This window comes from Centropristis striata, chromosome 12 (genome assembly GCF_030273125.1).
Source record: "Centropristis striata isolate RG_2023a ecotype Rhode Island chromosome 12, C.striata_1.0, whole genome shotgun sequence".
Lineage (NCBI taxonomy): Eukaryota > Metazoa > Chordata > Actinopteri > Perciformes > Serranidae > Centropristis > Centropristis striata.
In genome coordinates, this window is record NC_081528.1 from 25,579,509 (window position 1) to 25,606,228 (window position 26,720).

The 26,720-nt window shown below is 41.4% G+C and overlaps 1 protein-coding gene across 5 annotated transcripts in view; it reads right to left on the reverse strand.

Moving 5' to 3' along the window:
* Positions 1-25,226, reverse strand: part of gria3b (glutamate receptor, ionotropic, AMPA 3b) — a 91,821-nt gene extending 66,595 nt beyond the window's left edge. For all 5 annotated transcript variants that reach the window (XR_009395309.1, XM_059345815.1, XM_059345814.1 and 2 more), the window contains exons 1-2: positions 24,952-25,226; positions 24,352-24,510 (exon numbers count right to left, since the gene is read on the reverse strand). Coding sequence is in view for 4 of the 5 variants with exons in the window: in XM_059345815.1 (XP_059201798.1) it covers positions 24,352-24,510; positions 24,952-25,030 (238 nt within the window). In the remaining variant the exon portion in view is untranslated. The remainder of the gene's footprint in view (positions 1-24,351; positions 24,511-24,951) is intronic.
* Positions 25,227-26,720: the final 1,494 nt, after the last annotated feature.

Below are 26,720 nucleotides of genomic sequence, written 5' to 3' on the forward strand. Positions count from 1 at the left end.
ACACTGAATGGGAGCCAGTCGGAGCTGCAGCCGTCGTTGAAGGCCCAGTTTTCTTCTGCACTCCCTCTTAATTTGGGCCAGTACTGACACAGAACCTATCCTAGGGGACCAGATCTGGCAGCCTCTTTTTTTCTGCTCAGCTGTCCTTTGCTTATTAGGTTGAGCTTCATACAAGCCCAGGCTTCAAGAACAGATATGTCCACAAACCCTCATCTCGCTCCCTATATGCTCCCTCATGCCCCTGTTAGATATACAGTGTCTTAACGCTGCACCTTTTTCAGGGTCGCCACCTTATTGTAGTGGAAAGGATCACGTGTTGCAGGGATCCCATGAGCTGTTCCGTGAAGTCTGATCTCAGCCGCTCAGGTGGTGAGGTTTACAAGAATGTTCTCGACTAAGAATGACCTGTTCTGGTTTTTGGGGGCCAGTGTCACTGCAGCAGATCTGCCAGCATCCTGCAACTCTGCCCCTCAGACACAAGGCAGCTTGCCACAACAACTCTGGCTGTCGCAACCGGCAAAAAATGACGTATGAATATTCCAACAACAACAACAAAGGTTCAAACTGCTGAAATACTGACTTTTGCACATTATGTCCATAAGAGGCAACCAATACAAAGAGCTACATTATCTACTTGTAGATTTTTTTATCTCTTAAACATAACCACGTTTAAACTAAATCATGTTTAAATACAAACAAGTTATAGTTTTAATTATGTGCAGATTCCCAACTTGAAAGAGATTATTGCATCCACTTGAAGATACTTAACTGGATTCTATGCAATGATCAAAAAAAACTTTTTTATCCATTTATTTTGGCAGGTTCAGTGGTTCATCCTTTTTTGCTTTTACAGTTCCACTACTTCCATTTCCTTCCATTAGTTTTAGTCACTGGGTCATAATCAGCAGATGAAAAACCCACAAAAGAAAAATGTTATTTTAAATAAATATAAATAGGCACAATATACACATCTGCAGGTAGATGAAGCTGTAGACACAAATGAATATCAGATGTAAATAGATAAGCATCAGTGCCTTATTTTAAAATATTACAAAATTAACAAATGAAATCATGTCCTATTGTGTTAAACTTAATTTAACCTTTCACACAAGCCCTTTACTTTGGAAAAATCTAATCTAAAACAAATACTTGAAATGGATTAGGAACAGCCCTCAACCTCAATGTTTACATGTCTGGTAAACCTTTGATAGGTACGAAGCTAAAGCATTGGAATCTAATGTAAGTAAACCCAGAGTGAATGCTTTTTGTTTTATCTTTGGCTAGTATAAATTCTAAATTTCAAAGACAATATGAAAAGTGTCCTGAATCTTTTAATCACAACTTGAACATATATTTACTATATCTACATTTGTACAACTTTATTGCTAAAACAAGACATAGATAGCACAGTGTGGTTTACAGATTCTGAAAGCTGAGAAGCTCATATTGTTAAATCAGTATAACTCAACATTCAACACCAACACAACGTCCTTGTCCAATACAAAATTCTTGGCCATGTCATTTTGGCTCACCACAGTATAATCAACTCACATGCTAATCCATGTGTTGTGCTAAACTCAGCACCTGTTGCTAACAGCAGACAGCTAAAGATTCTGGGTGGAATTTACGATTGTGAATTGTGTCCACAGGAGAATATTCAATAGTTTGCATGTTCTCCCCGTGGGTTACAGAGTTCTCTGGCTTCCTCCCACAGTACAAAAACATGCACTTAGGTTTAATTGGTGTCTATGTGTTATACTGTGATAGTCTGGCGACCTGTCCAGGGGGTACCCCGCCTCTCACCCAATGTCAGCTTGGATCGGCTCAAGCCCCCCGTGACCTGAGTGCAGATAAGCGGTTATGGATAATGAATGAATAAATAATTGAAATATATATTTGACTGCTGACAGTCCTCTGCACACTCCTTTCTTCTCAATCAAACTATTCTCCACGTGCACCTCCACCTTCTCCAGAGGCTGCCTACACGACCAGCATTCACAGCCTCACGGACACATTGTAACAAACAAACCTGAACATGGTTACAATGAAAGCAGCTTCATCTATTTTCAATAGTGTCCCATAAGTGGCGTGCAGAAACCACCTGCTTTCTCACTCTAACTCACTATTGGCACATTTCCATGGTCAGAGGCTAACAAGCCGCACCACATGTCGAGGCTTACTGGGTTCAGAAGGTGTTAATACACTGCAGTGTGTAGGTTATAGAAAATCTGAACTCTAGGAACCTTCAGGAGGAGCCAGCAGCACTGTTGATCATGATTGATTAAGCAAATGTGTCTCCACTTCAGTTAAAATGGCCCTCTTTTGGCAGGCTGCACCCATCATTTTTACAAACTGCTGTGAGAAAATAGTGGAAAACAATTTGCTGGTGTTGGCTCTTATCACCTGTGAGGAATGAAGCGAGTGGTTTTTTGAAACCCCATTTTTTAAATCACATATTTTTGCATCACACTGTAACTTTCGGATTAATCTACATTTTGGTTGCAAGCCGCATCAATTTTCTACCTCGCTAATTTGCGTTTCATGTAAATTTCTTAGCCATTTAAATTTTAATAAACTCTAAGTCTTTCAGTCAAGGGTGAATAAGAAGACAGCTGAACAAATGAGCAGACCATATAGACGCTGGGAAGTTTAATAATAAGGGAAAAAAGCAAACAAAAAAAGCAATCAGTAGAAACATATTGACCAAGAGGAATTTAATGTTTCTTTGCAGTGAAAAGGAAAGTCAATTGATTTCAGTTTAATGAGTCAAATTAAAGAAAAATGCTTATAGTTTAAACACAAAAGACTGGTTGTATCTTCATTTCTGAACCTTTACATATTGAGTTTCCTATTTGCAATTCTTAAGAGCAAAACTTAAAGTGTTTCTGAGGGTTCCACAGTCTGTATGGAAAGTTCTGGATTACCCTCTTGCAGCCCAAAAGAGCCATAAGATGTAAATGTATGTATTCCTACACTTCAGTCACTCTCCCAGAAATGTCTGTCCATGCAGTACTGATCCACCCCTTCCTTCAACGCCTCGCTGTCTCTCTCCACTTCTCTATCCTCACCACTCTATTTGACCTCTCCTTTTGTAGCCTGCCTTTTGCCTCAGCCATCTGGTCATCCCCCAAAGCATACATCCTCTTCAAGCGTGGCAGTATCTCTCTCTCCACCTGAGTGCCTCGCTCTTTCCCCTCTCACATTGTTTCCCCCATAATATCGCCCCGCTCCATCAGTGGAGCAGAGATTGGTGTTGGACTTTGGTAAAAAAAAAAAAGAAAAAAGAAAAAGTACAGTCAGGAGAGAGAGCTGCTGTGGAGAAATGCCTCGGCCTCGTCGCTCTATAGGTAATTAAATAAAATTGAAATAAATGTCGTCCTGCAGGTGGAAAAAATAAGACGGCCGGACTCAGAAGAAATTACACATCAGTTAATACAATTCAATGATGTTGTGAGTGTCACCTTGAATTTCAATAATTCTAATTTACTCACAAGCCCTCCGACAACCATGTGCATGTACACGGAGCCATTAGAGGAGCTTGTATGAGGACTGAGTGGTAAACAACACAAAGATAATTCTCTCTCATCTGCTCCGTCTCTTTTCCTTCTCCTCCAATCTCATTTTCCCTTTTTTTTCTCTTCTTCCTCTGCAGCTAACTGTGCCTCCACCTCCTCCTCCTCCTCCTCCTCCTCCCCCTTCCTGCTGCAGGGAACCATGCATCCCATCTCCAGTTCACTGGTCAAACACACACAGTGTGCCGCCCTCATTCCCTTCTATAATCAGGACACTCGGCAGTGCTACGGGGATGTTACATTTCTGATGCATCACTTGAGATGGCTGGCCTGGAATGCTAGTTCAGAGGAATATGTGGTATCCTGCAGGCACGCTGAGCTAATTCATAAAAAAAAACATTTTCATGCACTCAGAGTATCTGGACTCCCGTGCTCTTTCTCGGCCCATGAGCCAGAGCTTTGCACAGCCTTGGGAAGGGGGCTGGGAACAGTAAATGTCAACGATGATTGCATCTCTTTAGCTGTTTTCCTCGTCTTTTTCGCTAAACCCACATTCTCTCTTACGCTCCGCCGTTCCTCCTCTCAGCCTCATGGCCTCCATTTCCTGCCTGTGTCTCAGGCTCTTTCTCCCCCTGGTCCTCCTAGCTCCAGTTACTGGTCTCCCCCTCCCTCAGTCACTCCCTTCCTCCCTCTTCCCAGCGTTCACCAGCCTACATCAGGACCAGCCTGTCCTGCTCTGAAGAAGGGATTCTGTCACTGGGAGATAGCTCGTAAGTGCCCCGGGGGATTGCATCAGCTCTTGTCATATAGAGATGTGAAGTGCTTCAAACTGTTAACTCAAATGGCAGACCTAGATTCAAGTACGACTCAACTGCAATGGTACCGTGCAACGTTAAAAGGAAGCTGTTACTTGTCCTGCTCCATCAACATCCAGCATCTATTTACACTTTAAATTACCTGCTGAGTTAACTGACACTGACACACACACACCCACTGTGGAACCAGAGCAAACAAAACACTCATTTACTACATATAGTAAATACACGCATCATCAGAATCTGTTTACATGCAAAGTGGAACTGTATACTAACAAAGTATCAAATGCTTTTCAGATGTAATTCACAATGATGGAACATTTCAATACACCTACATTTACCTAAAGTTGTCATTTTATGATATATATTAATATTGGGAAAATATTCTACATTAATATTGTAATATTAGAGATGATATATAAAATATAGAGAGATGACGGGATGTAAAAGCGAGAAAGAGTGAGAGAGAGAGAGAGAGAGAGAGAGAGAGAGAGAGAGAGAGAGAGAGAGAGAGATGGGCTATAAAGACGTCTCTCTGGACCGGGAAGGTTGTGGTTCCTCTTCAGCATCCTAACCTCTAAACTACAGGGGAACCCCTCATTACTGTAATTTACAACTAATCACGTTGCCCTAACTGTCACAGGCTATGACATCAAATATTTCCCTCAATAACACTTAAACAAAATCAGCAAGAAGTCAACTTCAAGAGGTTTTTTTTTACCACTAGTAGCTACGGATGTGCTTGACTAGTGGATAAAAGGTTGCTACGATTTCTAGTTGGCACCAGAAATACTAATTTTTTAGACGATTGTTAGTTTACTAATGTACTTATTTATATAACATATTGCTATAATATATCAGCCTCCTCCTCCAGCAGTAGGATCTGAACTCACCAGCCTCTCCTGACTTACTTCCATCCTGCCACGCTCTCTTGCTCCACCTGCTGACACATATGCTAAAGGCTAAAGCTATAGCGACCTAGCATGCTATGAATCAACGATATGGGCTAACACCAGCTAGCTCAATTAATAAAATTAGCATGCTATAGTTATGATATAAGCATGACAAGCATCATCACATATTACATCACACATTGGGTTTGTGAGTTGCATTTCTATAGGCCCAACTGCTGATGCGGACACTGGGTACATACTGATTTCCCTAGCATTTAGAATACCACTCGGTTATTGAAAGATGTCATTCACAATTTCAAACAGCTCTTATAATATACACATCATTTTCTGGAGACAATGTTTAACCTTGTAGATTGAATTTTGCTCAATGTTGACTGTTCCCTTGAGTCTTTTTTTACTTTTAGATGAGTCAGCTCGTCTATAACTTCCATTTAAATATTGGGAAATTAGTCATTAGGAACTACTGGTAGTTCTACGAAGCAGTTTTCTGTGGACACACTTGCACACACATTCACACTGATTACCTGTGGCAGTAGTGGGCCAAGAAACACAACAATGCAGCAAAATGCAGGAAAGAAGAAGACAGCTGGCAAATACATGCTAGACCTCTCAGATACACAGAATCAGTTGTGGAATAAGTATTTAGATATTTCATTTATATTACTTAATTAAAATCACCTGTACTACAATGCAGAATGACCCCATTACAACTAAATGTCCTGCTTTCAGAAATGACTTAAGTAAAAGTACAAAAGTATCAGCTTTAAAATATATTTAAATTATCAGAAGTGAAAGTAAACTTTATGCAGAATGGACCCACTCAGATTGTTATAAATAAATTATTAGATTATTATTATTATTATTATTATAGATATTGATTATGTTAGCAGCATTTGACTATTGTCAAGGTACGGCATAATGTTACTACTTAATATAATTTTATGTGGTTTTATTTACAAACATGCATACAAATTTTAAATTGTTAGTATGTTATTCATGTCATATTTTGACCCGAAAAGTAACTAAAGCTGTCAGCTAAATGTAGGCTAATGGAGTAAAAAGTACAATATTTACCTCGAAAATGTACTGGAGTCTAAGTATAAAGTACATATATTGAAATACTCAAGTAAAGTACACATACGTCAAAATTTCAGTTAAGTACAGTACTTGAGTAAATGTACTTAGTTACATTCCACCACTGCACAGAATGAGTTTTGGAGTGTTACACTGGATGTAAACTAAATATTACCTGTTTACAAGAAAGTTTCATAGGGAACCTTTAAGTCGCGTAAATCTGCATCATTCTGTTTACCATCTAAAATTCGGCTCTGTTTTAGTGACCACAGAATTTCTCTTCCGCCCTGTGCTCAGATTGGGATTCCCCTCTGCTCACAACCTCATCTGCTGTTTGGGTTTGAAAAGCACAAAGTACAAACAGCCCACTGGTGTGTTCAGACGTGCATCTGTGTATGTGCCTCTCCATGCATGCACTTGTGTGTTTGTCGGAGTGTGTGATGGATGATAGGGGGTAAGGAGTCTGGCCTGGGGATGCTCTGTCACTTGGGCTGTTAGCCCAGAGCTCACCCACCGAGAGATAAGCATCTCCACATATTGAGGACAGCCTTCTAAATTCTTCTGCTCTTGTGCTCAATTTTTCCATATTTGAAGCTATCATTTTAAACTTTTGGTAACGCCATGACAGCCATGACAGACCATGTATAGATTTAACTATCTAGAAGTGTATACAACTGCAGTGTGACATTTCTTCCTCTCTGCTAGATACATTAGTAAAAAGTGACAAAAAAAGGTTACTGGCCAGTTACTTTAATAGCTCGAATTAGTGTGTCTCTATGAGAGAGAATGGCTGCGTTCCCTGTAATGCTGGCTCACATAAACGAGAAGCAAATAAATGTTCTGTTACTTCACTGCCTGGATACATGGCCAACAGGTCAACTATTAGAAGAAACATGCTGTTATTCCAACATGGCAATAGCACGTGTGAATTTCTGAAATTTTCTTATTCTTAAAGTGTAACAAATTTGAGCCAAACGTAGCTGTAAAAACACAAGCCTATTTTTCTAAAAATATATGGAAATGTTTTTCATGCTGAAATACGTATAAGTGACACCCCCGCTGTTCATATTTTTAGTATAACACATGAAGCCCCGGATAGAGCAGAAAACTTTAGAATGACAGGAGTTATATATTTGAATTAGGGATTTAATGAGACTAATGAGACTTTACGAGCCAGTTAATCCACAATACAAATATGTGATGACTTAAATTGCTGATATGCTGATATTCCTTTAAAAACATGTCAATTCCAAGCTAGAAAAATAGTCCAACGCCTAGTTTCTTTAATTGAAGATATTTTCTTAAAAAATATTAATTTATTCTTTTTTTTTTTGTTAAGTAAGAAAAAAGTTTTTTTTCCAGAATCACTTAAAAAAAACACAATTTTTTGAGTAACAATAATAAGCAATGTTTTCCATGGATTATACCCCACTTCAGAAATACAATAAAAAAAGATTATTTAATTAGATAAAGAAAAAATTATTTATTTGTGAAACAAAGAATTGTGGAACCATTTAGATATATTTTGTACTCATAATTTGTCCTCAATCTCATTTTGTTTAACAAAAAAAGTGTGAGAAATGTGCATTGAGTATAGTGAGCTTGGTCAAATCATGAGTTGAGTGTATCACTTCATCCCTTAGGCAAATGGAAATGTTGCTGCATGGGTTGAGAACTCACAGGCATGGCGCAGTGAGTTTTAATTAAACCCGACTTAGAATATTTACTTTGGTTTGTATGAAACTGATCACAGTATATTCTCATAGAAAACATGTCCACACAACAGTATAGTCATCAGGTAAGTAGTCCGATATCCTCTGAGAAGGAATTAATGGCAATTTGTATGAAAGTATAAATTAAAATTTCCGTTTAGGGTTTTTTCTCTCTCTGAGCTGGATGCAGAGTGGTGTATCCAACCGAGAAGGACATTATGGAAATCTGTGTGAAAGCATAAAATTCAAACTCTGGTTAGCATGATTTACATTCTCTTTGAAGCTTCAAGAATTTGGCCTGAAAGCCATCCATAGGGAAAAAAAACACTCATTCCATAGCATGCTGCGCCTGGAAGGCTCATATACAACCTCTCAGTCTGTGGTAATGAGGTGTGAGTGGACCTCTGCTCTGTTAGCAGGAGAGTCTGAAGAATATGGAACTGTGTGATACGTGGTTTGATTCTGTGTGTCAAATCTTTGCCACAGCCAGCCGAGAGCGGATTATTTATGCAAACAAGAGTTGTCTGCTTTTTTAAATTGGACCGATATTCCAATTAAACAGAATGTTTTTAATAATTTTGAGATGTGACTTAATTGGATGACTAAAACAGAAATACTGATAAAAAAAAGGACCATAGAGAAATGACTCTTTAAACTGCAACTATCTAGGACTGTGTTTAATGCTTTAATATTACAATACAAAATGTTTGTGATAAACAAAACTGTTCATACTTACATACTTTTCTTTTCAACAGAGAACAAAAAAAAACTTGAATAAGGATTTTCTTTTGTTTTAACTTTTCTTTCTTTAAGGAGAGACACAATGTGAATAGTCTCAAAAATAAGCTTATACATGACACCATTACTTACATTTAGAAAATATTTTTTTGTATTACAAGTTTTCTGGTATATTATGATTAAATATGCAAATATTTGCTAATTTGCATTTATGTTCTAAGCTCTTGTTTCACTTTGGACATATATTTGAGTTTTTACAAAAGGATCTCTTTTTATCACCCCATAAATCATTTAGAAACTGTCCAATGTCATATTAATAGGAATGATGATATACAAACAAACCCCTCTGTAATATATATATATATAGTAAAACTACAAATATTTTGCAAGATAGGTTGAATAGGTTATAATTAACATAAAGGACGTCCCCAGTTGATTGCTTACATTGAGACTGTTGTTTTCTTAGTTTTTAAGCTTAAATATGCAATTGATTATCTAATGCTAACTCTTGGTGGATTAAGAAGAAATCTTGAGACACAAATAGAAAGTGTAGCAAAATAAACACTAGCAACTAGTCTGACACAAGACGTGTTATGGAAGCTAAATAGTCTAAAATCTTAAAATTAGCCAGTGCATTAAAAAACATGTTTTTGCCCGAGTGTCTTGTTAAAGGAACACCTTTTCATTCTATATGCATAGTTAGAAATTCACAGAGTTAGACCTGGTCTGCATACAAAACCTGTGTTTTTTATCATTAACAATGCCTGACACACTGAAGGTCTGACTGCACATTACTATGTATATAGTGTCCTAGAGATGAGATGCGGATCCAGAGACCAGAGTCACTGAGGTCAGATGTGGCCCACAAGCACGCACTTCCCCATCACCGGAGTTCATCAACTATTCTCTTTCCTCTCTTGTTTTTCTCTGCAGCCCTTCAACCAGCAGCTCCTTCTCCTCTCCACCTGCCATCCCGATGATATAGTCCTGTACTTGTGAGAGTGGCTGTTGAGCAATCCCCAAGGGAGTCAATGACTCTCAACTCCATCTTCTTCTGACAGATATTTTCACCTTCAAGGTCTTAGCATCATGCTTTTGTTTGAACACAGGGCAACACACAGGGCTGAAAGCACTGTGCGGGTCAAATAGAACTATATGCTGCTGTGTAGGTCCGCTCAACACTGCTCAAATGTTCGATGTGTTGGCCATTTCAGATAACAGTGTTATCTTGGATGGTTTGCTGAATCACTCAGTTTGATAGGAGTTAACAGATACATGCAGAAATCTCACTCTGTCCTCGTACGCATGTCATTTCCTTGACACATGCAATTAAGGACTATCTATGCGAGCAGATAAGAGACCAAAACCCTTGGCCCTCGCTTCACCTCGAGAGCCGTGCTCCAAGATCCCCGGCCCATCACGTTGAGCAAATAACAATCCCTTCTCTGACAGGCTCTTGCAGTCCACCATTTGCTGCAATGCAGAGGCGAGGGGAGTGCTACAGGACTTGTCTTATCCTTTCAAAGATGATACCTCCCCTCACCTTCAGGAAGATGTCACGACAGAATGCGGCGAGGACGCCGGCCACACGCTGACCCTTTCAGTGCATCTGTGTGGATTTTTAAGGAGGATTCAGCCGAGTATGAAACATGTAAGGCTTATGATATTCTGTAATTGGATTTCCAAGAAAGCTGGTGACAAAGTCCCTCACACACCACTAATCCTCCCAATCAGCACTGCGGGCCTAAAGCGTGCTCTTCTTCGCAGATGAATATGGAAGAAGGGATGGGAAGAGAACGGAGCATGAAGCGAGGAAGAACGTGGGGATCGCAGATGAAGAGGGGTGTGGATTGCGCCACGACTATACGAGGACGGAGAGCCAGTGAAGGCGTGCCAATGTGTCCTTACACGCAGGGTCTAATCAGCATCTCCGTGCTGCAAGTGAAGCGAGCTAGAGGAGGCAGGGCGCCCGAGACGGCTGAGAAAAGGGAGGGAGACAAGAGAGAGAGAGAGAGAGAGTTCAACATGTCGGACCACAGCAGCAAACATTCAAACTGTTGCTGTCAGAAGTGGTCAGGGGCTCTGCCTTCACAACAAACAAGGAAGATTAGCTTTGCTGAATCACAGGAAACAGTTCACTTTAGGGCTCCATGACAGATGCCTTTAAGAAAATAGGACACAAGGAGAAAACTCTCAGCCATATCAAAGAGATTAAAGCAATAGTTTAAGAAGATGCCTCTAAATGATTGGACTTGACTGCAGCAGGGCTTGGCTTGCCTGGGTAAAGATTTGTGGTGATATTTCAGGTATAGAGCGCCGTACCTGACTGACTTGTTTTGAATCCAATTGTACACAGCAGGGGAAATACCTGGCAGCTGAAAGCCTCCCTGGTTCCTGTTCTTATTTGGATGATTGAGAAAAAACAAGCAGAGTAAACTTTGCGGATATCTGGCAGACGCATATATTTTTCCATCACTGTCAAAATGCTGGATTGTTTTTCCTGCCCTACATCAATTCTATCTGTTTTTCAGTCTTGCTCGCTAAACTAGTTTCTGTTTGTCATTTTCTCTTTTCCTAATCTGCAAGACAGGGCAGCAAGAAGTCTCGAAATGTCTATATTCCAGTTCGGGTGCGAACCGTCTGAGTTTAATGCTTCGTGACTGGTTGTTTCTGTCCTTTAGGGAGATTTCTGATCTGTGGGTCTCGTGTACGGTTTACATGCACATGCAAAGCCAAGAATGTGCCGCACAGGGCCACCAAGAGCGGATGACTATCTGCCACTCTCACGAGGTCCACTTCCTGCGCATGTAAACTAAGCCTTTGCCCCCGGTGTCGCTAATCAAATTACATGTCACATTTCATATCCGATGCCGATGAAACAAACCGAGCCGAGCCATTGAGGGATTTGCATTGTGGGGCTTGATTATAGGGCTGAATTTTAAAGCAGTACCTCTACAGGACTAGTCTCTCTCAGCTCTTTGCATTTTTCCCCAAGAATAATAGAATAAGTCAATGAGGACAGGAGATGGGACCAGTTGTTTAACCTTGAAGACATCACTTAAAGAATTCCCTCTCCTTCTCAGCCTCAATCCAGGCCTGGTTAAGTATGTAGAGTCCAGCACCACTTTTCATCTTATTAGTGCCCTTGCTGAGATGGCGCTCTGTCCCTGAATGATAATGCTGGAGGTAGTATAGAGAGAGAGAAAGAGATGGAAAACAGAGAGCTATGACAGTGAGTGAGCTGTAATCCTATATATACCAGGGCCCTGACATATAAACCCTTGAATGTGCCTTACTCACCTCTCTTTTATAAAGCTAATTTCCCAACAAAAACCAATAAAGATTCTCAGCAAGGGGCTTCACTTTAGAGCCATTTCATATAGTCACTTGGAGAGAGGAGAGCACCAATTTTTCTCGCATTAGATTAAAAGATGGATTGCCTGTGGACCTTTCATTGCCTGGATATGTGCTCGGCAAGCACGCCAATATGACAAGATTCGGTCTAATTTGGTACCTGTCTGCTGTCTTGTCCCAGGTGTACCACTATCACCATAAAGACAAGCTGACATGGATGAGATCAGCATGACAGACTGACTAAAATCAAAATGCTGCAAAGTAAATTATCTTCCAAACTGGACTGATAAAGTTGCCATGAATAATAATTCATCATTTCAAGGGTTGCAGTAAAATCTCACTTTAAACCATCTTATGTTAATATTCTTCCAGTCAAAGAAATAGTCACTATAAAAATTATGGTTTACCACATCTTTTTTTAATACTCATAGCTCTGGGCCACTGGTTCTATGGGTTATATAATAACACTGAACTTACTATAGTAATTGCTAAAATCTAAGAACACAGTGTTCCAGTAAAAATATGTCCAATGGGGCAGAAACACAGCATTCAGATGATCATATAGAGTGTAAAGGATTTAGTAGTTTGCAAGATTAGCTACACATTTATATGGAGGTAAAAAAAAACCTCTGTGGGATCCCTTAATGCCACTAGTAATCCCTTAATACAAAGTATGGTGGATTTATTTACAGAACGCACTTTTACTGTTGAACTTTATTCTCTCTCCCAAGTTAAATTGACATTAACCTACAGTCATGGAAAAAATGATTAGACCACCATATTTCTTCAATTTCTTATTCATTTTAATGCCTGGTACAACTAAAGGTACATTTGTTTGGACAATTATAATGATAACAACAAAAATAGCTGATAAGAGTTTAATTTAAGAGCTGATATCTAGACATTTTCCATGGTTTTCTTGATAATAACCAAAATCATTATCAAGAAAACCATCGAAAATGTCTCAATATCAGCTCTTAAATTAAACTCCTTTGAGTTATTTTTGTTGTTATCATTATATTTGTCCAAACAAATGTACCTTAAGTTGTACCAGGCATTAAAATGAACAAGAAATTTAAGAAAACATTTTTCTCCATCACTGTATATGACCAACTCACTGCTGTGTTTATTGACCCAGTGAGACTGTAATAATGTCCTTAAAGGCTGCTGAATTTGGTTTTGTTGCCCACCATCCAGCTCTGGTTCAGACACCTGCAACACACCCTACCGGTACAAATAAAAGTGACGGGCTTCAGTCAGACATCTCAATGGATATCTCAATACCTTACAGTAGCATTGCTCGGCACTTCTAGTAAAATTATACCTGCATTTTGTGCTAATCCCATTCTTTGCTGGATTGTAAAAATAACGTCGCTTCTTCACAACTCCTACAACAGGAAACTCCTCTTCATTACACCTAAATATTTTATTCTGTTACAGGGCTGTCGTCTGGCTAAAAAGCTTTACTCTGAGACAAACGGCTAAAATCGGGAGTGAAACGTTCACTGACTTTTCACAAACTTTGGCCACTTGAGGACAATTTCCGAACTTAAGCTTCTTTATGCATAAAAGACCCAAAGTCTATCCCCTTACAGCTCAAGGATGAGCCTTGGTACAGTAGCAGCAGCAGCAGCAGCAGCAGCAGAGGCACTACAATGGGCAGGAGGAAATACAATTCACAAAGTGTGGAGAAGAAAGCAAGAGAACTGGTGAGACTTCTCTGTGCCCTTGGCACACTTGAGAAAGATATGTTATTCAGTGGCAAAAGACAAGTTTTCTGCTTTCACTTATTAATTATTTTGAAAGGTTGTCTTTTTTAACTTTAATTTCATCTCAACACCATGCTACTTTCAGCCACTGCCCACTTCACAGCCATTGTGGACCTGCTCTTCATTGTGTGCAGCTCCTCTACAGAGGCGTGTATAAAAGCTCACAAATCCTCACACAGCATATTCTGGACATTCAGCTTGCCTCAGCTCACTAAAGAAGACAGGTAGGTGGAGAGATGGGGGAAGAGCTACTGTGCTATGTGCTTAGAATCCAGTTCACACCCCACATACACAAACACAGTGGTTGGTCACTTCATCTCTCCATCTTGTGCCTCTCTCCTCCACTACTCCCTCTCTCATAAACATAGCTAAGCCACTAAACTCTCCCAAGTCCTTTTTCATCATATTCTAGCACTGTCAGGGCTGCAAAGGGCACCGGCATCTGAGAGAAGCTTTCCATTGAGGCCTTTGGAATGGATTCACTCCAAACGGCCTTTTCATTCTGCAGCTGCGATGGATTAGCTCTGTCACGGGTCCAGATGAGGTTTGCCTTCCTGATCTGCACGCCACGTCGGAGAAAATAAACCCATGCCGCCGAGATAAAGAAGGGAGGAAAAAATAAAATTAAGGGACAGGGATCGCGCCGGCGGCTACCCAATGGTCGATGATAGAACACTTCAATATTTCATCACACGGTCATGCATGGACACACAAACACGGACAGCGGCCTGGGAGAAACCGCCCACAGGTTTTATGTAGCCATGTGTGAAATGGCGAGAGCCACACAACAGCACTCTCCGAATTAACCATTGGAGGGAGAAACAGAGGAGGGTCATGGTTGAGCGAGCACATCATGTTCACTTAATTCTCACTCGTGGGGATAGTGAGCACTAAAGACAGGAGAACCCGTGGTAAGATGCGTGTAAAGTAAGATCACACCACTGCGTCACAATTAAAGCTTTTCCTCGTTCGCACCTATCTTCTTAATCTAAGTTGGAGAACATGACTGAGAGCAATAGTGCGGCAGCAGATCAGCGAAGCACCTCAGAGCTTTGTAGTCGAAGACAGCCAAATAATTCCACACACGTTACTCACGGACATTTGATTCTCATTACGGCATTCATGCAGATCCGATTAAACTCATGCATTCCAATATGAACCAGTGAACAATCAGAAATACATTGGCGCTTGTTATAGCAACAACACAGATAAAGTGATTTGAGTGGCTCGGGTTTGCTCCTCGGGCCTGCCACGAGATATTTCTGCTCCGGTGTCATTAGCAGTTTATTCTGACACATCAACAGATCCCGCTCTGACATGGCGTGGGTCTTCAATCTGCATCTGCAATCACTGTTGCAGTAATTGTCTGCAACCCCCTCCTGTTTCCAGATGTGTTGGTCTGCATTATGTCTCTCATTGCATAAGAAGTGTTTAATATTAACCACAGAGGCTATTCATGGCACGGCATGTCTTATTTGCATCTCTGTATCACTGCAAGAAATATGCTAATATCTTCCCTTTCTTCCTGCTCTCCTTTAGCTTGTATGCTAGAGTGCCCATACACTAGTTTCACAAGGTTATGATGCTCCAGTGGCCGGGCGACTGTGAACTGTCACAAGCAATCAGTTATGATGGAGCCCTTGTTTCTGCACAGACATGCAGCTTTGGCAGGGCTCTGCTAGCGACTGCCTCTTTTGAAACAGGCCAGAAACGTGCGGATCAATCTGCTCAGTCGGCAGACGGAGAGCTGGAAGCTGGAAGCCCCGTCGCACTGTGATCCAATATTTACTAGTTGGGAGAGTGCGTCGTGACACTCCCTGTTGATGTTTTATATTCATCACAACACCACCCTGATGTCCTGACATTTTTTGACTGTCTTTAGCGCAGAAATCACACGCCGCCACACACACACACAGAGGGGAGCCCAAACAATAAACAGCTGATAACACAGTCCGAGAGGACCGACAAGATTAGACGGCACATAGGTGCCAATTAAATCTTTTCTCTGGGCTCTTCAGAAATAATAGAAGGCTCAAAAGTGTTTTCTTTCATACGCCGTCTGACCTTGGATAGGACAATGCAGTCAGCAGCTCTCATTGAGGAGGACTTCAGAGTTCCTTCTTTTTTCTTTTGGACCCAGTGAAGCCAGGCCAATGCAGCAACTTCCAATGAGGCACGATGCGGATGTGCTATTCCAGCTCAAGTAGGGGATTACTGATTCAGTGATTACGGGTATTGTAGAGGAGTCTAGTGAATGGCCAATAGCTAGCTGAGTGTGACTGCAACGGCTGCAGGAACATAGCTGTAATGGGCTTTGTGGGAGAGATTAAATATATAAAGGGAGAAATATAGAAATGAGAAAGACAGGGGGGGGGTAAAAAATGCTGACTGCAATCGAGAGATCTTTACAGGAGACAAGTTTTGAAAGTGCCCTTCTTTTCTTCTTCTTTACCTACTCTATCCATGTCTTTTCACATCTGGTGCACAAGGGTAAATGACATTTTCAAATGAAAAATAATCTCTGTCACAAACGACGTATTCCACTCTCCTTGAGAGGTTTTTGCTCATTGAGAAAACAAAATGGAAAGCAGCCATCACACGGAGCCGAGCTGCTGGCAGACGTATCCCTGATGCACCTGAGATGAATAGTTCACAATGGCAGCTTGCCCCCTGTTCCTTTTACTTTAAATGCACCACATGTGCAGCCTTTTTCTTATCATAAACAGTTTTTCTCTCACACAGAGCACAGCAGCGAATGTGTCTAATGCACCACTAAGATTTTGTGTGTCTCCTCCTGTGCGGTCCCTCATAGTGTTTATCGTTTGCTTCTTTTTTTTATGGTCAGCCAGCTCCTCTTGTTCATCACAATGCTGCACTGATATCATCTTCAATAAGAGAACACAGACTTCGCCTGTCATTGTTGACTTATAGTTCAGAACCACCCTATTATTTGAACAGTGGCGAACAGATGTGTGGAGCATAGATGGGCTGTCATGTTGCATCATGTCTGCTGACGAAAAAAAGGGGGTTTGATCTACGCGTTGCATTCATGGCTTTGCCATAAAGCTCACATATGGGTCAGCGATGCACAAATTATTCTTAAACCTATTCTTGGTCTGGTGGTTAATGGTAACATCAGGGGTTTTATTGCTCAGCTGTGGCGTAAATTGTTTTTATAGTTCACTGTCAACAAAATCTATTCGAATGGTAAAGTTTCATGAGCAATCATGAAACATCACTGATACATGTAAAGCATTTCTGCCAGTCCCAGAACTACTGCAATATGCATTATATAAAAATATAATTTAATACAGGACTATTTACATAAATTCTGTGCAGTCTGATTGAACTGGGTGCAGGCTGTAGGGTGATCTTAAGGGTGTATGACATACTATTTATAATCATTCACCTTAATCTCTCTTCTCACTTATAATTTATCACATGTGCCCTGAAATTGAGCAGATAGATAAAGGAAATCAATAAAAAAATCCAAAGGACCCCAACATCCTCACTGTCATTCTGAACACACCATGAAAGATTGATAAGTATCAGGGCTAGAGAAATCTTTAAAAGGACCAATCTAGATCTGTGATGTGCTTCACTGATCTTCCAAATCAAAAAATCTGTCCTAACACTGTATTCTTTTTTTTAGATATATATTTCATATCTGCTGACATGGCCAAATGCCCAGTGTTTGTAGAAGATATATGGAGATTTGAAGCCACCAACAGAAGCGAGGGAGGAAAGCTGTTGTTTTATCAAACAACATCTGCCAGCGTCATTGATTCCAAGACAAATAACACTCCGACAGCAACACTTCTCCTCAGGTTGGGTTTAAGAGGATCTTTTGATATTCTGATTAAAAATTCATTGTGTTGAATCTGCCTCGGAGTGTGTTCTAGTGTTTTCTAGTCTGAATCTCATTACAGCTTCAGCTGTGTGCCTGACTTTAGAATAAATAAAGAAATAAACATAAAATACAGCGGAGGGCATCTCATGGCCAAAAAATAGGTCAAAATAATGTTCCATTTGGAGGTTTGGCTGTTGGAGGTTTTTCCCAGCCTTTTATGTGTTTGCTGTATGAAGCTTTAACCTCATGTTACCACAACAAACAACACCAGTGATTGTAGTCATGGCAGCAAGACTTGAAGAAAATGTAGGGTTATTTGTTAGCATTTCCTCAGTACTAAGACAGTGTTTTGCAGAAATGTAGTAGCAATTACTGTAGCACTTGTAGGAACAAGTAATATTAGCTTTATGGAAATTTTGACTATCAAAGTGTTCCTAAAAAAAATAATGATAATAACTCTGCCAGACATTTTTAAGCCTGTGTCAGATCATAGCATGTGACTGCATCTGACAGAAACTCCACCCTTTCTCTGCCTCATCCTTTTTTATCTGAGCGTCGCTGTCAGTCACTTCCTTCTGCTGACGTCCCGCTTCCCTCTTGGAGGCCTCGCAGTTCCCAGAGCATGTAACCTCATCCTGCGCCGTTACTGTACCACTCATCTGACTGAGGCCCCAGATGCAGCCACCTCGACAGGCCTCAGAGACCGCCTGGCCTGCTGGCCTCGAAATCACATCATTACGTTATGCTCTACGAGGGCTCGAGTTTCTCTCTTGGCTTTTGCACAGTCATGGTGCTTAGCGAATGCGCTTGTTTACTCTCCTCATTTCACAAAAATCCTAGCCTGCATATAATTCAAAAATGGCATCTTTCTAAAATTGTTGTTTGTGCAAAGAGACACAGGGGGAGGCGGTATCCGTGACCTTTACTTTAGATGAATGATGAAGTGTGTCATGGGAGCTTTAGTACAAAAAGCACTGAGATTTACTCAGTAAGAAATGTGGAGAGAGAGACGGGATGTGTGTGTGTGTGTGTGTGTGTGTGTGTGTGTGTGTGTGTGTGTGTATGTGAGCGCCTAAAGTGGCTCTGTGCATATGTGCACACACACGCATGCATATGCACATGCCTGTGCGTCCATAAACAAACCTCCATCTGTGCCTTCAACACAGCTGGACTGTGATGGCATGTCCCAGCACAACCCCCATAGCCTGCAGAAGTCTCTCTCACTCACTCACTCACTCACTCACTCACTCGCTCGCTCACTCACTCACGCACAGTCACACACATACTCTCGATATAAGCAACATCTAAAACATCCTTTCATGGAATTCTTGCTTTCTCTTACTGCAGTCTTTGTCTCTATCCTCCCACCGCTCACTTTCCCCACTCTTCCCCCTGCCACGTTTCCCTGGTCACACCTTTCAAGCTGAGTTACAGCCTGCAAGGACAAGATGTGTGGCACCACTACAATCACCTGAGGAGCTTCTCTCGACCATAGCCTGTATCTGTCAGGCCCATGCACCGCAAAAACATGCCTGCCTGTCGCTTTGTTTACCATCCATTCACACACCACCACCACCAACAACAGCAACAACAGCCCCAAAAGCTATACAGAACAATACATGGGAAGATTTGGTAAGGGCCCTTTCGTCTGTGCTTCACAACATATGCCATTTGCCACATGTGCTCAGTCATAGTGTGGCCCGCCGGTGTAAAGAGACTGTTGGTGTTTCTGGGCAACATGTGCGGAGCTTGCACTCTCTGGGTGGGCGTAAAGGTCAGTGGAGAAGATGTTTCTAAGAATGTGTTGTGTCTAGACAAATATGGAGCTGGTGCACTGTGTTATTGAGTGTTATTGTTTTATGATAACACTAATCAATGATGTTGATATTCCAAATATGAGCATCGGCTGGAGTTTTTTTCCTAACAGTTTAATGAAATGGCATGTGTGGTAATTTTCTCCACACTCTTTGTGATCCTGATACTGGACTGTCCTGCTCACACAGTATGAATATAGATCCTTCTGCATCATGGGGAGTTTAGTCAGGATGCAGCACACATAATTAATTTTCTCCACACTGCTTCACACTGACAATAAGGCCACATGAATGCTAGCATCACATAACTCAACTGTTAAACTCAATTGTTAAAGTTTCACTTTTTTGGAAATACGCTTGTTTGCTTTCTTGTCAGGTTCTAGTAGAGAAGATTGCCAGGAATCCAATTTCAGGGGGGTTAATATGGAGCTACATCCAGCAAGATAGCCTAGCTTAGCATAAAGACTGGAAACAGGGGAAACCACTAGCCTGCCTCTTTTCAAAGGGAAACAAAATACACTCATCACATACACAGCGCAATAATTAGGAAGCTAAAATTATGTGTTTAAAATAAAGAAGAAGCATTATAACAACAAATTGCTGCTTTACAGGGAGTTATGTACCAGACTAGAGTTGGCCAACATCCCCAAATCGACATATGATGATGTCTATAGTGAGATCATCTGCGGGAGTCATTAAGACTGATCAAATCAAACAGGTACAAAACCCACTACGTATATCAACCATTATGAATAAAAGGTTGTTTGTCATCTGTTAATTGTGACTTTCATTCGCCAGAAATTAGTGCACTCCATTGACTCCATAGACTCCTCAAATGCATTCATAAAGTTTGAATTAGATCGAACAAATTCTCTTTTGGCTTTTTTATTTGTTCAAACTTGGTTTTCGAAAAACTGACAGCTCTAACGACAACAAAATCTGTCCAACCTTGATAATCAGAATTGTGACTTTTAAAGCATACATTGAATGTAACCGGAGCTGGTTGATCACTGTCAGCCATCAACGATGGACGATGCATCAGCCCAACCCTATTCCAGACTATTTCTTAGCTGGAACCAGTAACTTCCTAGAGTCCTGACTGGTTAAAATAATCTGTATGACTTGTAAAATTACATGTAATTTTGTGTTTTCACACAACCAAATTTTTTCTATCGATTAAAGAAATTAGATTAAAAAAAATGTCTTTACAGGTGCTATAGTCCAGTTTCATTTTTTACTGAACAAGCATGAGAGTGGTATCAATCTTGTCATCTAAGTCTTGGCAAGAAAGCGAATAAGCGTATCACCCAAAAATATCACACTGTTACTTTAACCGCATCTCACTATTTACAATAAAAAGCCTTGCACCTCACAGTCACTCTGCTTCTCTGTTGTCCCTCTTCTTTGTTGCCTTGGAAAATGACAAACACACATCACAATAACTCTATCTTGTTTTTTCCTCATGCTCAAAGCAAAGCAGTTTTGCCTATAGTAGCTAACAGCGGCTGAACTGTGCAGCCACAGACGCATCTGCTACTGCCAGGGTGTAGGGACCTGAAGGATTCGATAAAAGAGGGGTAGGCACATGTAAAAAGGCTGGCAGTGGGGACACAGACCATTAGCTTAATGACAGAATGAGGAATGAGGGATAGGGAGATGAGATTCAAAAGCCAAGCATTGCAAAATTTGCCTTTAACAGGAATCAAGGCGAGTAATCTAATAAATAGCGTGGCGAGGAGAGGCGGAGGGGGGGCTTGATGTTTTCTTTGCCTCAGGTAAAGGAGGAAAGAGAAGAAGAAGAAGAAGGGTAAACAGGAGAGAAAAGGATGGCGGTGTCATTAAGTTGGCTAGCCGTGACCATCAGGAACATTAATGCTGTCTACTCTGCTTTCTTCAAACTGGTAGCCTTTGCTTTGAACTACTCCCGTCTTCTCTGTGAGCACACCTGACTCCTAGTTTCCACAGCTATTATGGACCCTGCGCTGGTAATTACACATTTCACAATTTCTGATGTCACTTCAAAGCAACAACAGTCTTGCCACCAAAGCACAGACCATGCCTCTGCAGTACAAAGCCAAGCCTTAAGGATTACTGGAGCCACACATTGTTTTGCTACCAGCCACTAATTCAATTAATAGCATAAGGTTTTAAAGTGGCTTGAAAGAAAATTGTCCTGACACAAGCCTCTGCCTTCATCACACCTAAAGGATTTCCATATTTTCTTTCTAAAAAGCAGAAAGAAACTCCGGCAAGTTTAATTTGCATTACTGTATGCATGTCCTCTTGTTCCTCTGCCTCTATTATATTAGTTTGTAAAGTATGTACAGCAAATGAGGGGGAGTGATCTACATGATGAGTCAGAGTAGAGGGCTTTGGCAGCATCCGTCCCAGAGTAAAGAGAGAACGCACACTAAAGCACAACATCAGCTTCAAGGAAAGTCCGAACAAGACAAAACAAATGCTGTCATTTCAACCACTCTGCAGGGCCTTAGGCAGCCAGAACTCATCTTGATCAAAGCAATGAAGCTTGCCTCGAAATAGATTTACTCCCCAAACCCACATAAATGACACTTTTGAATCTTGGTTCAGATTGCCCGATCGTAAAATAGATGTGTGCTACTGCTGACAAAGGTCTGAGTCACCCACACTGGGCTATTGATGACAAAGGAAATTTGAATGTCCACTAAATAATTGTGACAGCTTGCAGAACAAACAACAGCGTTGACAAATCTGAAACTCAGAACGCAGGAGGTCCTCGCTCACCAGAGGCAAAGCCTCAAAGGCCTGGAAGTCAGCAGATAAGTGATATCTAATAACCGTCATTTCAATTTTGTTCACTACATTGGTAGAGACAATCTGAGGTGCTTATGGACTGTTGTGAGCTCAGCATGAGCTGTCTGCGGTTTGCCAGCTCAGCTTGACAAGAGTCTCAGGGCACTACCTTGAAAAAAGTCTCAGATCGTGCATTACACAAATCACATTGGAAAGAAAACTGCATCTCCAACGGCTTCAAGACCTGTCTTTGCTCAGAGTTTGTTGATTATTTTACAATTAAGTAGAGGTCTTTTATTGTGTTAAGTATGAAACCTCTTCCTGTATAATGTAGTGTTAAGCACTAAAAAGGGAAATCAAGCAGCGCAGATTATTAATATGCACATCAAAGCAGAAGAGATGCTCTCAGCAAACATTAGAATGACATTTGACGCTCTCTATTTTTGCATCACTGAGCGATATATTTCTTTTAAGCATTGGTTTTATTTGCATCATTTATTTGCTCATAGTTTTTTCTTGTATGTGAAGTTCAAGGCAGTCCTGAGACAGTGCTCTTGATGGAGATGCTAAGACGTGGCAGCAAGAAACAAGAAACGGGGCCACGGCTCCCACAGGAACCCCTTCCTCTCACTAAAGCTCTGTCTGCCCCTGAATTTAATTAGATTCTGATATCAAGCCTTTTTCTCCTATGCTTCCCTTCCTCTTCAACATGCGTGAAATTGCACAGCACTATCTATTATTTATTCACTCTCATTTGCTTATTGTTTCTTATGGATGCCTTCGTTAGGGCACTTACAGCTCTGCTGCCTGTGATATGACGCTCTGCTTTATCTCCCTCGCTGCTCAGACCCACCTCCCCTGCAGGTCTGAGCCCAACTCATTTGCTGGCGTTGGTTGGGGAGCTATGGATTTTTTCCCCCCCTTTCACCCAATGACAGCACGGTGAGGTGCTATGAGGGCTGGGTGCTAATGAGCTGACTCTGCAATGCTGGGGGAGATGCTCTGTAACACAGGGGGGAGTCAGAGGACGGCGCAGGAGGAGATGCTCTGGCACATGGAGACTCAGAGGGGCCATTATGACTGTGCCACACAGGGGTTAGAGGGACTCAACGGCACCAGTCAGACACATCCCTGTGCCTCCAAAGTCGGCCATTCAGCCCAAACTGAACTCCTCATTTTAAATGACATCACAAAATGGCACTCTCGGCTCTATTTCTTCACCCTTTCGTCCACTTGGTTTCTGCTGATTTCAAGCAACTGCAGCCAATCGGGGTGTGGAAAAAAGAGCATATTTGTTGGCTCTGCCACTGCACCAGTTGCACCATGGGACGGACCATAACCACATAATAGCACCCAATGGAGCGGAGAAGAAAAGAGTATACGTACAATGGATGCTGTAGCAATTTATATCCTTTCTTCTTGAATACAGAATCATTTATGTGATGAAACACAAATATTTTTATAAAGCACTTGTCAGGTTATAAAACCCACATTCAATTTAGTTCCATAACACATGAACTCCGCCAGCGCTGAGTCCTTGACACAGGGTTTGTGTAATTGGCTGCATTCTGAAGGCCAGCATGTATACAGCACATTGTCAAAGGAACTTCTTTTACAGTGTGGAACTCATATTTTTGCAGTATATATCACCTCTGTAAAAGTCAAGATAGACACTAATGCTGTGAATGTGGCTTCCAAACACAGCTGCTGCCTGTCAAATGTTACGATCAGTAAGAATAAATAGACATTTCCTGAAAAATCTGTGCATTTTGTGGTGAAGAAGAATAAAAGCATGTAGGGTAAATATGAGCAGAACACTGCGTACATGAGAAAACTGTGTATTTGTGAATTCCCATAGAGACTAAATGACCCAGAGTGAAGTGCGATGAACTTGACTGCTTCCCCCTGGATTGAGATGTAGCCTCTATAAGCTCCATGATGAGTTTGACATAAATAATTCTGCCCGCTCTGCTGTGGACAGATGTGGGAGAGAATCTGGACATCACTTGAAATAGAAGCACACTTACACGCATGGGTGACTGAAAAGCTGTTGGACGACTCGAGGTTGTCGACATTATAGTTGAGGTGGAAAGGCTTTTCAGTGGTGTTTTGGTTGGTGTTGTAGAGTTGGACAGCGAACCTGAACGCGCTGTGCTCCTGCACCGTGGAACGCATGAACAGTCCCCCTTAAAGAGATGAAAACCAAAGATCAGACAATCGCATCTGTGCTTTTGAGTGTACTGTCAGTGTTGGAGCTTATTTAACTCAGTAGGAAAGAACTCTACACGTCCCACTGTAATAGAAAGAAGGCTGATATGTATTTGAAAGAATAACTACCATGCATTTTTGACCAGTGCGTCTGTCTGTAACTCTTCAGATCGAGCGGGGGAACTGACCGTCTTCCTCCTTATTATACACTTGTGTTTTTAGCCGGTGTTTACAATGACACAGTCAACACTACATGAAGCTTTAATCTACAGTTTTACAGAATCAGCCGCGTTCGCAGCATACGTAAAATCAAGTTATCGTTGCGCAGAGCTCCGCGCTCCGTGCACATCTCCCCGGTATGAAAATTGCAATCTATGTCCATGCAAACCAGCCTTTTTCAACACAGCAAAGACACTTACCGATATTGATCTGATTGGGAAATCCTGCCAGTGATCTGTCAAAGAGCCACAGTAGAAACAAAACCACGCGTTGTGCCATTTTCTCCGACCTATCTGTTCAACTCCTTAAAAGGGTCTGTCTGAGCAAATTCATATGTTCTGGATGGAAGCCGGGCGCGATGGAAATCCAGTGGATAGATGATGGTCGCTCACAGTGCACCAATTAGGTTCATTGAGGTGCAGCCCAGCTGCAGAGCATTTTTTGCAACTAAGAGGGGGGGAAGAGAGAGAGAGAGGACAGAGAGAGAGAGAGAGAGAGAGAGAGAGGGGGGAGGGGTGGGATGGTGGAGGGGGAAGAAGGAGCTGATCTGAACTCCGATTGGACCCGTCGCGGCGGGCCAATGTTGGTCAAACTTGATCTGACGTTAAATTAAAAAGCCTCAGCCCGCAAGATTACGACGGCTTGGCATAACCGCCGCACTTGTCAATATTAGCCTTCTGCCGGCCGAATCAATAGAAACACTGCAATCTCAGGTGACCAGTGATTCCGTATAGCCTGGCCACTTCCAGCTGCTGCATATATATCTGAAAAAGCAGCGGAGAGGCGAAGAAGGAGAGCTGCGGGTATTTCTCACTGTGGCAAACTTTGTGTCCATGTTGGATTTTAGGACCTATTAATTCGGCAATCTATCCGTCTTCATGTCCGATGTACCGTTTTTAAAGTTGGAGGCACAGCAATATAAGCCCGGACACACACACACTCCACTACACACAGTCACACTCATGCACACACACGTGTGGATGAGGGCAGAGGGAAGTGGGGACACAGCCAACAGAACTGTCTATGGTCCTGAACGTGATCAAAGTGACAGAAAAATGTTTCTGGCTCATTGCATTTTGTATTTACATAACCAAGAACGAATTTGGCCTTCTTTGGGAAGTTTGACCACAATAAACTAACCGACATCTCTCAGACTTATTTTATTTACTTTAAGTTTGACTCTGTCCCTACTGAAACATCTATCATTCCTGTGATTCTGCCTAAGAGAGAACAATTAAGGGATTACTGGCCCATTTATCACCCTCAGCAAAGCGCTTTGAAAATTGAGTTTTTAATTGCATTGCAAATGGCTAAGGCTTCAGCTATTGATACTGCAATGCACTGAGGTCCCCTTAACATAGGGCAGACTGTGTGCTCTGTTTTAATGTTTTTTAGCATTAAAAGATGTGTGCAATGACACTGTGTAACCTCATCCTAAAGAAAAATGAATGACTGGTAACTGTGAAAGTCAGTGGTGAGGGCTCTGATGCAGCCGGTCAAACTGCAAAGACAAACACAGGGATGTATATTCAGAATGTATTTTATCATACCATTCTGACATTTCACTGGTATTTTGTTTTTAAAAAATTTAAAGGTGAGCTGGGGTGAAATCATTGTGGCGTATAATGCTGTATCAATGCAAATAGTATATTTTGTATTCCAGCTCTGTCACTGCAGTGCAGGAAGTACCAGACCTACATACCACCAGTGCCTGGAGTTCTGTGTTAGCATGTGTAGCATTAGAAGCACGGTGGAATAGAGAGCAAACAAAGTGACATATTTTTTGTAGGCCAGTTGCCCTATGGGATTTTTGCCTTTGGATCATTGCAGAAAATAAGCTCTGTGGCAACATGTTTCTGAGGCTAACACGTTTTGTTCAACAGGATAATCTTCACAAATTAACACCGCTTTTATGATGTTTGAAGGGTTAATGCAGCCAACAGAAGTAAAAAGTTAACATTATGCTATT